We start from the raw sequence: 15,368 nt of genomic DNA, 5'->3' as shown, positions 1-15,368 counted from the left end.
TTGTTTGTTTTTTGCGTAATATGTTTCAAACTTCTATATAATACTCCATTATTTGTCTCTTACAATTATAACTTACCATTAATACTGAAAATATGCTGTTACAACAAAGTACTTGAGTGAAAACAGTAGGTAAATTGCTTAAAGTGTAAAAACGTGGAGGATAGATAAGTTAGTTGAATGTAGATATGGACATAGTAATGAATTCAATAAATCATAATTTCGTAAAATCATAAAATCGTAAATCCATATTGTAATAAAGAGTTACTATATATACAATTGTGAATAATACTAATTTCAATTTTGAGAAATGGTTAGTAATTATAACATTGTGTTATTGAACGTAAATAACGTAAATATCCCTTGAATCTGTTTACGTCTCTCTATCCGCGCGAAATCTTGTAGTCACGTGACGGTACAAAGGCAGTACTTAAGCCAGTGGCGCGCTCTTCACACACAAGCTGTTTTGAAGGCGTGTACTTTTGGTAGCTGTACGTGGTTTTTGTGCAATTTCTGTGAGTATTCTGCTTTAGTTTGAGTTATTTATGTTGGCTTTTGATCAGTTAAGTTGTTTAAGGTTTTAAATCGATTTTAAGAAGTGTCGGTGTGTGTTTAAGTGAAACATCTGTACGAGTGTGGCTCTGTTTCATTCACCGTGTTTGGGCACAGACCGAAGCCTGCTCATGTTTTTATATAGGCTTGTGGTTTTTAGACAATTTTTTTTTTTTCGTTATCTGTGTAACCTTGAAAGACAATGCCAGATTTGTTAATCCATAATTAGGGTTTCAGTTAACTAAAATACGTGGTCATTAACTCTTATCACGCTAGCTGTTTCACTAGTAACGTTAGTCGACTATTAGGCCTGTATGAAGTTTTATATGAACAACTATTTGAAGTTTCAGCTATTCTGCGAGAAGTCATGTGGAATTCATCTCAAATGTCCTGGTAATCTAAAGTGGTCATTTTAATGTGTTACTAAATAAAATGTACGCTTTATCAATCTACATTTCACTTAATTTGTATGTTTTTCATTTTGTTCACTTCTACTTTTTAATTATGGGTATGTCCGCTACATATCACCATGTTTTGTCTTGTTTTAAACTGATGAATTTGTCATGGGATTCCTGAACTGTGTTCTAGGTGAAAACATGAGCTCCATCAGAAGACCCAAACATGCTGAGAATCCCTCTGAAAACATCAAGGTATTTGTGAACCTCTCACTTGAGCTCAGTAGACATGAATTTAATTCATTTACTATAAGATAAGTGCCTGATGACTGATCCACTGTTCTGTTAAGTGATTTAATTAGCCTAGTTGATGTTTTAAAGAATCTTGCAAGTTAATGTCCCCTTAAGTTGGCATGAAATGGAAGTGGTGGTATTTTCTACCCTATTGTGATGTTCAATTGAAACTGCTTCTCAAGCAAGAAAATGTAGGGTGGGACTTGACTTTGCCTTTTGAGAATTGATTAGATTTGTTGTTTTGTTGTTGCTGTGACATGTTGTCCTGCCCTCAGTAAATGTGTCCTCAGAAAAGATGCCACTGCAAGAGGAAATGTTATTTTGATTAAATTTCAAGGGCATATGAATCTTATAATTGGTTCATCCATGCATATTTTAATACTGCAATTTCTTAATATTCCTTGACTTCATGGTCATTTTGGATGGGGATTATTGTGGCCATGTAATGGTGACCTCCTAATTCATCTGTTTTACTAAAGGTCAGCTCAGTTTTGTAAAGGGGAAAGAATGTCAACTCCAACTTGCTCAAGTTAGGACAAACTGAACTGAGACCTTGCTCTGTCTCTAAATTAATAATTGTCAATGTGTTGAGATCAAGTAACTGTGCATCCATCTGCCACTGTATTGTTAAAGTGAAAACATTAACCAACTCCACTGTATTGTTAAAGTGAAAACATTAACCAACTCCAAACTTGCAGTTGATCATAAGGAGACTTCTGTGGCGAGTTCCCACGGTAATTACAGGTTAAAGAATGTTGCAGTAAGATAATAATGCAGCAGTCCAATAGCTGCCCGTGGGAATTGGAGGTGTCTACGGCATGCAGCTGATGTGTGGCCTGCCCCTTTCCCACGCTTGTTAGACCGGCCGATATGTGCTGTTGCTCCGATACCTTGCTTGTTAAGCTGTCAGTGCAAGATGGCAACAAGTGTAAGAGGAGAAGCATGACTGTTGAGGCAGGTGAATGGAGCCTGTTACTGTGTGCATGGATAGAGTTGCTTCGTTTTCCTTCTCACCAAAATGAGCTTTTATTCTCAGATTCTTTTATTACTGATGACACCTGAGGACCCTGAGATTAAATCTTTTTTTTATTTTCTCAGAAATTCCTTGTAGCACCAACATCAGGATCAGGAAGGAGGATGCTCCAGGTCCTTCAGCCATCTGCTGTAAATAAGAACCTTGGTCGTATAATTGAGGTATGTGCCATTTTGGACTTTATAGAGTTTTTAACTCCTTTAGTTGGAGCAAAACTGTCCATGTTAAAGCCAGTCCCATCCTGTTTAGAATGGCAAATCGGTTCCTAAAAGGAAGATGTGGAGCGCGGAGCAGGTGAAAGGCTCAAAGAGGGTGAAAGCAGAGGTGGCTGTAAAATCCACAAGTCCAGAAAGTGAGAACCAGCCTGAGGGAGTCACGCAAGAGGCCTATGAGCTCATGATCAAAGGTAAGTTATCACATGGATGGTTCAGAGATGCTGATTGGATTATTTACATTCTTGCCCAAGCTGTTAATGATGCCATGCAGAGATGAGTTGCTTAAAGGTGAACTATGTAAGATTTGTTAATGCAATCCCTTAACCCAGGTTGTTCATTGACTGCTTTTAAAGTGGAAATGAAGCTGTCAGTCAACAAGTAAATGGATTTCCACTCTAATCTAATTATAACAAACTTGATAAATGCATACATTTAAACATTTTGTAAGGATGCCATCTTGCAGTACTACAACCTGTGACCTCACTGGGTTTGTCTTGCCTGAGTCAAACGGATACAATGTTAGAGGGACGGTTTAAAAACCGTGAAGGACAGATGGTGAAAGTTAACTAGAAAGCCACAGGGCATCAGAAGACAAAATGAAGGCCACTATTGCGTTGCTCCTGGTCAACTATTTGGTGACCGGTATGAGTCTATTACTAGCAACGATTACAGCATCAAGCCGAAAGAGCACAACCGAAACCATAGTCTTCGTTAATCAAACCAAGCCAACCTAATGTCACAGGTTGCTAAAACTTTTTTTTTTTTTTTTTTTTAATTGTTACATTTTTATAATGTTTAGTTTGACGAGTGGGAGTCCATTTACTAAATGTTAACTTGACTGACTGCTTGCAGTGTAGCATTAATTCTCCAAACTGGGTGCTGGTGTGGTGAGGCGTACGTACTCGGCCAGATTTGCCTCCCATTCATGCATCTTTGGCCGCAGAGCCGCACGGAAAGTTACAAAATTTGCCATGTACACCAAAGCGAAATGGGTTTGCATTCACTCGACGTGTACTTCCGCCAAGTACACGCGTGCACCCAAGCGAATGCGTCAAGTATAAATCCGGCTTCACCAGTGTCAGTTGTTTTGCTTCACTGCCATTCACAAATCCTCTCCTGTGGCCTCATGGGATGTGTACATTGTATGCACCCTTCAGAAGTAGTAGGTTATCTAGGTACTATTTTTGCCTTCTCTTAATACCATGTTGGAATTAACAGTACTTATCACCTACTGTTTTTCGCCAACTGTATAGTAGGGAAGTGGGGTTTTTTTTTTTTTTTTTTTTTTCGGATGCAGCCATGGTATTTGTGTTTGTCTTTCTAGAAACCCCTGGATCTTCCTACTGGAAGGAGGTGGCAGAAGAGAGGCGGAAAGCCCTATTCAGTGTTCTCCAAGAAAATGAAAAGGTGAGTTAATTGTTGAAAGGTGATTTTGCTAATGTTTGGCCACATTGCTCCATTTCTCTTTATAGGGCTGCTGAATCCGTTATTCATGACACTTGTTTAGAGTGACCATAGGTAGCTGTAATTAGTACATTACCTGTAGAAAGTCTCTTGACTTAAGCCTCCCTGGAAGGTTGTAGTTTTATTAATTGTTTGATAGAAATGTTATGCCTGCGTTCATTTTGTTCCTTTAATTTTGTTTGAAAACTAGTTGCATAAAGACATTGAAGCCAAAGATGAACAGATTGCCCAACTGAAGAGTGAGAACGAGGAGTTACAGGAACTGGCACAGCATGTACAACACATGGCTGACATGATAGAAGTGAGTGCTCCGTTTTGTATGGTGTTTGATAGTGGTGTCTGTCAAGAACCAAGGACTTGGTCACCATTATGGTGGGACCAAAGAATAAAATTTTTGCTTTAACTTTTTCAGAGATTAACCGGCAAAAGTCCAGACAATCTAGAGGAGCTACGTGAGATAGCCTTTGATGCTGAAGATGATGACGAGAAGGAATACGATGAGGATCAAGAACATGAAGACGAGAGTGACTTTGAAAGCCAGAACAGTGTTGATCCAGACACAGAACAGTCACATGACCGTGATGTGCCACATAAGGATGATTCCACAACAGAAGAATGCTGAAGTCATGCTCATGAGAGAATGTAACTAAAAAGAACTGTGGATCAGTTGTTTGGTCTTAAGTGAATGTTTCTTTTTGCCTTTCAGAACACATGTGCACCTTTTTTGTTTTAATACTTTTATCTTTGCTGTAAATGAGCCTTTATTTTCAGTAGCTGTAGTTAATGTGCATGTTCACTGCCAGTGTACATATGTAAACTTGAATGCATACGATGGAAATAAACTCATATTTTGTACACATGCTTTGTATGGTTGCACTTACACCAGAAAGTGACAAATTCATGAACAGCTCATCTTCCTTGAGCAGAGCATTGTTCTTCAAGCCCTGTTGGACTCCTATAACCTTGAGCTCTTTTGGGGTAGTTTGTCAGTTTTTCCAGACTGGACTGCAGTGTCTTGGAGGATGATTGGGATGTTGAGTAGATGACAGCACAGCTCCAGTGCTGTAGTAGAGTTTGCTGGCTGGAGAAATGGTCCTTGGTAGGTTGTTGTAGAGTCCAAATTCTTGACCTCTATTTAATGCCTTTTCAAAAGTAAAGCAGAAGGCTTTCCTACAGACTTTCCTACTTCTAAGCATGTATGAAGACTAATCTACACAATGCTGATGTTCATTTGCTTCAGACACACTTGTCCTTTTTTAATTTTTTTTTTTTTAACTGCTTGGTCAAAGTTACACGTAACTTTTTGTGCACTAGCAGTTCATAAACAACACTGGGTGTGTCTTGAACATTGTAGTCGGATGCTCTGCAGTGGTTGTCATCCTGCCAGGCCTAGTGTGAAAAATGCTTATTTTAGGTGTACCAAACATGGTTTGGAAAATTAATCATACTAGATCTTTAATTTCATACAAAAAGTTACATGGCATAAAACACACTTCCTGAACATTGTCATTACATAATTGTTACTAACTTAAATAACTGGACAGAAATTCTAATTCCCAGCATGCTTTACATGGGATCGGATCATCTAAAATGTTTAAGTGTGATTGTTATAAGCAACCTGTATTTGGTGAATTCAGGTTGATTGGGATACTTTTTCCAAGTCATCACACGGAATTCACCATATGTATATTTTTGTTAATCTTGGTGTAAGCGTGCTGCATTTTCTAATTCGGAGTAATAAATACTTTTGTCTGATCATTTCTTAATCTGTGTTAATATCAAAAGTATGATTTCATATTTTCCCTTTTTTGTTGAAAGGCATTAAAAATTTAAACTAAAATACAGTAAACGGCAATAATGTAAAATATTACAATTTAAAATAACCGTTTTATATATTTTAGCAACTTTTTAAAAGTAATTTTAAAGCGGAACTCAGATTTGCGAAGCTCCCCCTACAGTTTCCTTCAGTGAATCACACTGTCGTAAATACTCCAGGCGCAGCTCTGGACTACGACTACAACGCTCACCAGCGCAGTAGTTTTGCAAATACAGTACACTCGACGGAGTTGGGTAATTTTTGAAATGGTCTTATAAAGTCATAATATATACATGGTTTTTGAATTACCGTAAAGCATTTTGTTACTCTCGCGTGAACGTGAACATGAGGCGAGATTGTTTCGGGTCGGTGCAGCTCAACTTGTAAGTGCTTTTTTCTGGCCTAGACGTGCCAGAGGGGGTTAATGCTCGCCTCAAACACACCTCTAGTCAATTAACCATCGTAAGCACTTAGAAAACTATTTATGAAGGTAAAAAAAGTTACTTAGTTCTGCTTTAAGCATCACTATGCCAGTCGTCAGTGTCACATGATCCTTCAGAAATCATTTTCTGCTGATTTGCAGCTCATGAAACATTTATCAATGTTAAAAACAATTGTGCTGCTTAATTGATTTTTTTTAAAAGGTTCTTTGATGAATGGAACGTTCAAATGAACAGAATTGATTTGAAATAGACATTTATGTAACAAAGTATTTTCATTTTCTGATTAATGTATCCCTCACTGAATTATTCAAAATGGTAGTATATGATTAAAAAAAAGTCATATCTGATAATTATGCAAAAATAAATTTTATTGCCACTTTCAGCAGAGGAAATACAGTAAACTCAAAAAACAATGAAACAATGAGGGAACATTAGCATTGTGACATCAAGTGAACTCTGCTTTCATTCAAACAGTAGTAGCTAAAGCTATTGCAACGGCAAGCTGTGCGCTCAAGCCCTCGACACGTAGTCACACTAAAAGCTCACTAAACCATGACAACAGCTTTCCTATCGATAAGGACACTAATTTAATGAGGTTTGAACAATAAAATGCAGTTCACTGAGCTTCTGTCTGAGATGAATACAAGGCAATAAAAGTTAATTCAACCTTTTCACTTGAAATCTCTTGAGTGATCACCAATGCCCAGGGTCAAATACTGTAATGGTGGCCATTACTCGCAAAGCTAGAGGAAAACAGCCATTCATTTCTGTGAATACAGAAAACAGGAAAAACAAAAGTATAATTTTTTTAATATCTGTTATAGATAATTCCGATAAATAGAAACCACAAAACGGCCTTAAATATATTGACTACTGTATCATTATGGCTTTAGGAGATTGTGCAGTAGATGCCAAATAACATGTTAAGAAAAATCTTACCGAAACATTTCAGTTGTGCTTTTGAGGCATAACTTACAGTAACCTTTCCATACTTAGTACATTCCTCGAAATGTGCTCTTTTGATGGATTTAATTAAGCCCCTACTTTCATACAATTCTCAATGTCATAGAAAAATGTGTAAAAATAAGTAGGATGATCTACAAAACGGTGTTTTAATTGCCATAAGCGTAAATTCACATTTAAGAGACCAACGCTGGGTGTGATAACGTCACAAAGCGAGGCAAGCGTTCGGTTAGCGAAGAGCGTTTTTTCAGGTCATGTGCATAATAAGCATACTGAAAAGACGTTCAGGAAATGTTTCCTTGAGCACAAATACTGTATATAACTCAGTGAATAAACTGTTAAAAGATGGTGCTGATCAATAAAACATCTTTCTATATGTAAAATGCCAACTATATATATATATATATAAAAAAAATTTATTCATAGTGTATAGCCCCTCAATAATACCAAATCCTGACTGTACCTAATCATTTTGTGAACAGATGTTTAGTACAATGTTAATACAATCTGTTCTCAGTATTTTTATTTATTTTTTTAAAGAGGGTAAAATCGTACCATTTATAGTGAAGAGAAATTAAAAAATAAATACAATGATATTACAGTCACATGACTCAGTAGTACAGTAACAATAGGCACAGAAGCAAGTTTGGATCACAGAGCAAATAAACTTCCAGTTTTCATTTATGCATAAACCAAAATTCACAGTAATGCATCACGTTTCTCTGACTGAATAAAAGTGCATTTTCAGATACTCCGATGGGCTCCAAACAGCCCTTGTTGCAAGATCCTATGTGCCCAGACATTAGTACCATGTTAATGCAATTGTTCACTACAGGCTCCGTCCAAAGAAATATTTACTCCTGACCAGTGAAGGCAAGCGAGCGATCTGTAAATCAGCAGGCCATCGTCCACGCCTGTTTTTTTAGTAGTCCGTATGCCCGGCTGGTTATAGAAATTTCACTTTATCCAGGTCAAAAAAAAAAAAAGAAACTCAAACTTGAGCATATAAAGTCCCTTGTAATCCCTGAAACGGAACGGCACGTACAGAGATAAAAAAATTCCCAGGGCAAAATTAAAATAAGATTCGCTGTGCTATTTACACGCCTCTGACAGTGCAAATAACTAACTGCCAATAATAAATACTCTTATCGTTCAATCAGCAACAATGACTCATGACCACTGCGACACGAGTAGTATGAATGAAAACATCCTGTAGGAAAGGAGACCTCGTGATGAAGATCTCAAAATATGGGCCTGAATCGAAGGGGAAGCCTCGCTGTTCTACTGGTAAGCAGGTAGTGAGTATTTCCCGTCAGGCGTGTGCAGGGTCACGAGGATGATAACAAGATGATTTTTCTAAAATGAAGTGGTAACGGCATTACCACGGCGAGTCCCCAGCCGCACAATCTCCCTCGGCACTGTGTCCAACTGCTCGTATGCCAGACGCCCATCTTCACCTGAGAACAGAAACGCACACAAACAAGCTCTGTAAGATACAAGACGGCTGGAGTTGTTGTTTATAAGCATTGAGACCATGTATGTGCTACAGAGTATCTGCAATGACTTTTAAAGAAGAGATAGTTCACCCAAAAATGAAAATTCTATCATCTCACCCTCAAGTAGTTCCAAACCTGTAAGAATTTCTTTCTTCTGCTGAACACGAAAGAAGATATTTGGAAGAATGTCAGTAACCAAAAAGATCTCGCCCCCCATTGACTACCATAGAGATCTGTTTGGTTACTGACATTCTTCCAAATATCTTCTTTCATATTCAGCAGAAGAAAGAAATTCATACAGGTTTTGAAAAACTTCAGGGTCAGTAAATGACCGAGTATCCCTTTAAGGGAGATAAATTATGCACTTGTACAAACATCTACAACATATTACAATTTAAACACCACAAAGTAAACATTGTCATAATTCATCAACGTAGATCATGAGCAATCGTTTGACATAAATATGCTAAATTAACTGATTGCGAACTGCTCTCAAACGGCAAGCCTAGGGCCCTATGAAATCCGTTTTATTTTTTTCCCAAATTCCGTTTTATTTTTTCCCAAATTCCGTTTTTTCTGTTTTATTTATTTTCTGACTCCAATTTAATGGTTAAATTTTAGTAATCAAAAAACATGTCTAATTTATTGAAATAATGAATCTTGTCCAATTTACCAACAATTTAATAAAGGTTTAAAAAAAAAAAAAAAAATATATATATATATATATATATATATATATATATATATATATATATATATATATATATATATATATATATATATATATTTTTTTTTTTAGGGCCCTACGTTTTATTTTTTCCCCTCAATTTTTTTTTTTAACTAAATTCTGTTTTGTGGATTCTATTTTAATGGTTTAATTCCATTGTAATAATCAAAAAGCATGTCTAATTAATTGAATTCTTAAAAACAACAATATTAATTAAAAAATATATTTTTATGATTTTTTTTTTTCTTCAGAAGTTTCTGGGAATCAAATGAACGCATACCATTTAATTTATCTATTAATCATGAAATTAAACTCTTGTCAAACAATGTGCTGCACAACAGAACTTTACTTTTAAAATTAAAACATGGAAGAAACACTGAAATTATTGTTTAAAATATATTTTAATAATTTATTGTTAAATTAATTTATCTAAATTCTACTGTACAACAGTAATATGTTTCTGTCAAGTTAAATCGGACTTTTATTTTGACGGTTTGCCAAGAGCTTTGAGTTTCTCTGTGTTTATGACGGTAGTTTTGTCAAATGAAGCGGTTAAATGCTGATGAAGTGACTTTCAGAGCAGCTCTGGAGATGAATTCGTGAGGCGACAGAGGACAAAAACACTGCGAGCGTCGCACGTGCTTCAGCGTGCGTGCGCCCGCGCGATTGAGGTAAATGAAACTGCGCTTCCGCATCATTCATTTGATTCACAAAGGCATGCAGGATTCATGTTTAATGACGTTTAACGTTCATGTTTTGCGGTTTAATATTCAGTCACTAGTCTATATCGCGATTTAATTTACGTGTACTGACCTGCTTTTAATTCATTCATCAAAAATGTGACAAATTCCGTGACATTCCGCGTTATATAGTAAATTCCGTTTTCATTACTAGACCTCTTTGGAGCAGACGTCACAATTACGTCATTTACAGCTGCGCGCGCATAGTGGTTGCAGAAAAATGTGCAAAATCCACAGAATAAGAGAAAAACGTTTTGTTGTGCCTCTTGATGTTGGAATCGGAATCGGAGTCTTCATTTTTAAAGAAAACCATCGTTGAAAACGTCCTTTGAAGCTAAACGAAGACGTTTCACAGATTGGACTGATGACACTTGCAAGGATTAGTCTACTATTAAAGCAGGAATTTGATGTAAACAGTAAGTCTACATAATATTCACATGCAGTTCAGAGGACATACATACATAGCAGTTACAGCATGAAATAATATTTAAACCTATAACATTTTACATAGATAACTTTTAAACATAGAATTGTGAAATAAAAATTTTATAGACTGACTTTTTTTCTTGCATTTGCGTGTTTATGACTCCCAGTTCGGCCATTATAACTCGCAATTGTGAGTTTATTTCACAATTCTGAGGGGAAAAAAGTCAGAATTGCGGGATAAATATGGATATAATTATTATCTGCAATAATTCAGAAAAGACGAGTAACTTAGGCTATATCTCACAATTCTGTTTTTCTTTGTAAGAAATGTGAGATATAAACTCAGGTTTGCGAGAAATAAAAGTCAGAATTGTGAGATAGAAACTCGAAATTAACTTTTTTTTATTCTTTTATTTCGTGGCTTCCATAGACTGCTACTGCTCAACTGTCATTTTCTGCAACCAGGTAGGCTCCGCCCATAAAAAAACGTCATCTCTGTTTGCAAACACCAAATTGGTCTATAGGGCCCTACAAGTCTGTAGAACAGCACTAAATTTTGATTTGAACGTGCAGTGCACATATTTATTAAATTAAATCATTTTATTTTGACGTTTAAGGATCCACAGGGAATCTGGCGCTAGCATATTCCCAGAATTTGATCGCACAGTATTTCTTTTATGGGGAAACAGACCAAAAATACACAATATTTTTGTCTAATAAAATGGTGTCTAGAATGGGTTAGTCAGTCAGATATACACTCATTTGCAGAAATAGCAAAAACAAGAAGTATCATTGAATTGACTAATTGTGCAGCCGGTGTGTCATTTGTATGACTGGATGTTTTACCAAAAGTGAGGAGGGTTTCTATGGCAATCTGGCGGAGATCTTCGTCCGCTGAGTCACACAGTAACACCACGGCGTCAATGCTCTCCACAGCCTGAAAATAACCCGAGACAGACAGAGAGGCTTTAAGTCAGTCTTGTAACCAACCAGACATGATTTGCGATTTAATCAAACACTCAAACTGACCTGCAGACAGCTCAGAGCGGCACATGCAGCTCTTGGTGTGTGTAATCCTACTTCTGATAAGGCTTGTGTGTAACAATCAACCGCCTGTTGAAGACAAACACACACAGACAAGATGAACTACTCAATCAATTCCTGATGTCTTCAAACAGCTGTATATTCATTTTGTGCTGCCTGCTGCTAAGGTTTTTGATGAACACATTTCAGGATTATTCTCCTTATAGTGGACTTCAGTTGGCCCAAACAGTTGAAGGTCAAAATTACAGTTTCAGTGCAGCTTCAAAGAGCTTTAAATGACACCAGACGAGGAATAAGGGTCTTATCTAGCGAAACGATCGGTCATTTTGGAAAAAAATGTAAATGTATAAGCTTTATATAAACAAATGAGCGCCTTCCAAAACAGCACTTTCGTATTCTTCAAAAAGCTTACGCTGTATGTCCTACGCCTTCCCTATTCTACTTATGGAAAAAAATGGAACTGCCGCTGCCTTTGTTCCATAAGAAGCTGCTATGAAACTATAATTTTGACCTTCAACCGTCTGGAGGCCATTGAAGTCCACTATAAGGAGAATAATCCTGGAATGTTTTCATCAAAAACCTTAATTTCTTTTCAACTGAAGAAAGAAAGACATGAACATCTTGGATGACATGGGGGTGAGTAAATTATCAGGAAAATTTTATTTGAAAGTTAACTAATCCTTTAAACAACTACATCAATAGCCAAACAAGGTAAACGACTGACCTTTGACCTGAAGGGCTTGTGTGAGGCAGCAGAGGAGAGGAAGGCTGTTGCGGCCTTCATCACATCAGGGTCATCAGAGGCCAGCAGCCTTGCCACGGCCCACAGGGTTTGAGGGCGCGGCTGAAGACACATGACAGACACTTCCTGTAGTTCCTTCATAGAACGTTCTGTGTCCTCACAGCTCAGGGCTTCTTCAAGCATGACTGGTTAGGACACAAAAGAGAAAGATTACACTATGCTAAAATTGTGCTAATAATCTATTAAAGCTATTCAAAAAAGTATTATTCTTACCCTCTTTGGCTAAATCCAGCAGGTGTCGCTCCATGTCCGTGACATTGTGTTCAACAGAGTAGTGGTGGAACTGAAACACGGTGAGGACATCCTGTGCCAGAGAGGACGGTGACGGACATGAAGAAGAGGCCAGCTCGTTCCTGTCCACCATTTCATTCACCACCATCCTGATCACTGGAACACAGGCAGATGAACGCTGATGTTACATTCATAATAATTCAGCTGATGTCTCCCTCTGCAGATTATTATTGTGCCGTTACTGTCTCTACCTGAGTCAGGAGAGTGAGGTAGAATCTGTTGCAGTGGCAAGGCAAAGCTGAGATGCATGTGCTTTAACACTCGGTCCAGTGTAGTATGGAACAGACCACCACTGCATTCGGACCACAGAGACATCAGTGTCGGCCGCTCCACCAGCCCAGGCAGCACTGTTTAGGAAACAAAGAGAGGTGAGTGAGTTAACAACAAGGTTCAAACTCAGCTTTTCGCCACACCTGCCAATGATGGTTGAATTGAAAAAAAAAAAACATAACTATTTCTTAGGTGCCATGACATTCTGAATTATTTTTATTATATACATACACACAGACTTTTTATTTTTATTTAATTCATTAAAAAACAAAAATGGGGGTGGTTGCAGTGATGCCATATACAGTAACAACCATTCCTTAAAGAGTTAGTATACCCAAAAATGAAATTTCTGTCATTAATTACTTACCCTCATTTTGTTCCAAACCTGTAAGACCTTCGTTCATCTTTGGAACACAAATTACGATATTTTTGATGAAATCCAAGAGCTCTCTGATCCCCCATAGACAGCAACACAATTACCACTTTAAAGGTGCCATCAAATGTTGTTGTTTTTTTTTACAAGATGTAAAGTCTAAGGTGTCCCCTGAATGTGTCTGTGAAGTTGCAGCTCAAAATACCCCATAGATTTTTTAAATTAATTTTTTTAACTGACTATTTTGAGGCATAATTAGAAATCCGCCGATTCATGTTGCGGCCCCTTTAAATCGCGCGCTCTCCGCCCCCTCCCGAGCTCTCGACTCTATCACTGCATAAACAAAGTTCACACAGCTAATATAACCCTCAAATGGATCTTTACAAAGTGTTTTTCATGCAGCATGTCCATCGCATACGTATGGTATTTATTTGGATGTTTACATTTGTTTCTGAATGAGTTTGATAGTGCTGCGTGGCTAAAGCTAACATTACACACTGTTGGAGAGATTTATAAAGAATGAAGTTGTGTTTATGAATTATACAGACTGCAAGTGTTTAATAATGAAAATAGCGACGGCTCTTGTCTCCGTGAATACAGTAAGAAATGATGGTAACTTTAACCACATTTAACAGTACATTAGCAACATGCTAACGAAACATTTAGAAAGACAATTTACAAACATCACTAAAAATATCATATAATCAGGGATCATGTCAGTTATTATTGCTCCATCTGCCATTTTTCGCTATTGTTCTTGCTTGCTTACCTAGTCTGATGATTCAGCTGTGCACATCCAAACGTTACTGGCTGCCCTTATGTAATGCTTGAACATGAGCTGGCATATGCAAATTTTGGGGCGTACACCCCGACTGTTACGTAACAGTCGGTGTTATGTTGAGATTCACCTGTTCTTCGGAGGTCTTTTAAACATGAGATTTATATAAGAAGGAGGGAACAACAGTGTTTGAGACTCACTGTATGTCATTTCCATGTACTGAATTTAACTATGCCAAGATAAATTCAATTTTTAATTCTAGGGCACCTTTAAGGCCCAGAAAGGTAGTAAAGACCTTGTTAAAATAATCCATGTGAATACAGTGGTTCAACCTTAATTTTAGGAAGCGATGAGAATACTTTTTATGTACAAAAACCCCCCCAAAATAATGATTTTATTCAACAATTTCTTCTCTTCCGTGTCAGCCTCTGATGCTGACACATGCGACTTAGCCAACGTTCTGACGTAGAACCTGGAAGCGCTGCACTGTGTTTACAACGTGAAAAGCATCAGAGACTGACACAGAAGAGAAGAAATTATTGAATAAAGTTTTTTTTTTTTTTTTTTTTGCTTAAAAAAAGTATTCTCGTCGCTTCATAAAATTAAGTATTCATATGGACTATTTTAACGTCTTTACTACTTTTCTGGGCCTTGAAAGTGGTAATTGTGTTGCTTTCTATGGGGGATCAGATGGGCTTTCGATGCCCCTCTCTGGGAAAGCTCTTGGATTTCATCAAAAATGTCTTTGTGTTCCGAAGATGAACGAACGTCTTACGGGTTTGGAACGACATGAAGGTGAATAATTAATGACAGAGATTTCATTTTTGGGTGAACTAACTTTTTAAAGTACCTTTATTTTTAAGAGTGTATGAGAAGTCAAAATGGACAATGCTGCTGAAAGATAAAACAAAATTTTTTCCACAAGAAACGAACACTTTACATAAAAAAACATTTAAGATATATTCACCATCCGACACTGAAGTGCAGCTGCCCGGCCTGTCAAAGTTTTTCTCACTGAGCTCTTCCAACAGGAGAGTTTGAGTTGCTAGTTTGTGCAGGTATGTTTTGTGCTGCGAATGGCTTCCTCCCGAGGTCAATAACTACATCCCATACATAGAGAAACAGCATTTTAGAACAACAAAACACCTACATTTGCTTTAATCTGTTCTGTTGGGGTGCTGTTGCGTGACTATGTTCGGTATAACAGTCAAAGAAAATCACACTATTGTATTGAGTCTGAGAAGGAGGA

At 37.3% G+C, this 15,368-nt stretch overlaps 2 protein-coding genes across 5 annotated transcripts in view; one reads left to right on the top strand and one right to left on the bottom strand.

Annotated features, from left to right (window-relative positions):
- The first annotated feature begins 37 nt into the window (after positions 1 to 37).
- Positions 38 to 4,783, top strand: gmnn (geminin DNA replication inhibitor). 2 transcript variants are annotated; one of them, XM_067411044.1, is made up of 7 exons: positions 38 to 512; positions 1,138 to 1,199; positions 2,337 to 2,432; positions 2,521 to 2,677; positions 3,811 to 3,893; positions 4,141 to 4,251; positions 4,363 to 4,783. In XM_067411044.1, exons 2-7 carry the CDS (start codon positions 1,146 to 1,148, stop codon positions 4,570 to 4,572), a joined length of 711 nt encoding a protein of 236 aa, XP_067267145.1. In that variant the 5' UTR covers positions 38 to 512; positions 1,138 to 1,145; the 3' UTR covers positions 4,573 to 4,783. The 2 variants fall into 2 exon arrangements, with proteins under 2 accessions (XP_067267145.1, XP_067267144.1); XM_067411043.1 differs by lacking the exon at positions 38 to 512 and adding an exon at positions 519 to 942.
- A 1,779-nt stretch (positions 4,784 to 6,562) lies between these two features.
- Positions 6,563 to 15,368, bottom strand: part of ripor2 (RHO family interacting cell polarization regulator 2) — a 61,670-nt gene continuing 52,864 nt past the window's right edge. For 2 of the 3 annotated variants that reach the window (XM_067410918.1, XM_067410919.1), the window contains exons 17-23: positions 15,087 to 15,219; positions 12,890 to 13,045; positions 12,621 to 12,794; positions 12,330 to 12,532; positions 11,591 to 11,674; positions 11,408 to 11,498; positions 6,563 to 8,629 (exon numbers count right to left, since the gene is read on the bottom strand). In XM_067410918.1, the coding sequence (XP_067267019.1) occupies positions 8,529 to 8,629; positions 11,408 to 11,498; positions 11,591 to 11,674; positions 12,330 to 12,532; positions 12,621 to 12,794; positions 12,890 to 13,045; positions 15,087 to 15,219 (942 nt within the window). In that variant the 3' untranslated portion in view covers positions 6,563 to 8,528. The remainder of the gene's footprint in view (positions 8,630 to 11,407; positions 11,499 to 11,590; positions 11,675 to 12,329; positions 12,533 to 12,620; positions 12,795 to 12,889; positions 13,046 to 15,086; positions 15,220 to 15,368) is intronic. The other variant, XM_067410920.1, reaches the window with a different exon arrangement.

Source organism: Chanodichthys erythropterus, chromosome 15 (assembly GCF_024489055.1).
Source record: "Chanodichthys erythropterus isolate Z2021 chromosome 15, ASM2448905v1, whole genome shotgun sequence".
In the NCBI taxonomy this organism is placed as follows: domain Eukaryota; kingdom Metazoa; phylum Chordata; class Actinopteri; order Cypriniformes; family Xenocyprididae; genus Chanodichthys; species Chanodichthys erythropterus.
The sequence above is the reverse complement of the archived record's forward strand: the minus strand, read 5'-3'. Positions and strand labels throughout refer to the sequence as shown.

Bases quoted from the DNA above. Each gene is read 5' to 3' on its own strand.
- gmnn (XM_067411043.1), top strand. From the start codon at position 864: ATGAAGTTTTATATGAACAACTATTTGAAGTTTCAGCTATTCTGCGAG. The intron at 2,678-3,810 runs GTAAGTTATCAC...TTGTCTTTCTAG, and splicing joins CTATGAGCTCATGATCAAAG to AAACCCCTGGATCTTCCTAC. The intron at 3,894-4,140 runs GTGAGTTAATTG...TTTGAAAACTAG, and splicing joins TTCTCCAAGAAAATGAAAAG to TTGCATAAAGACATTGAAGC.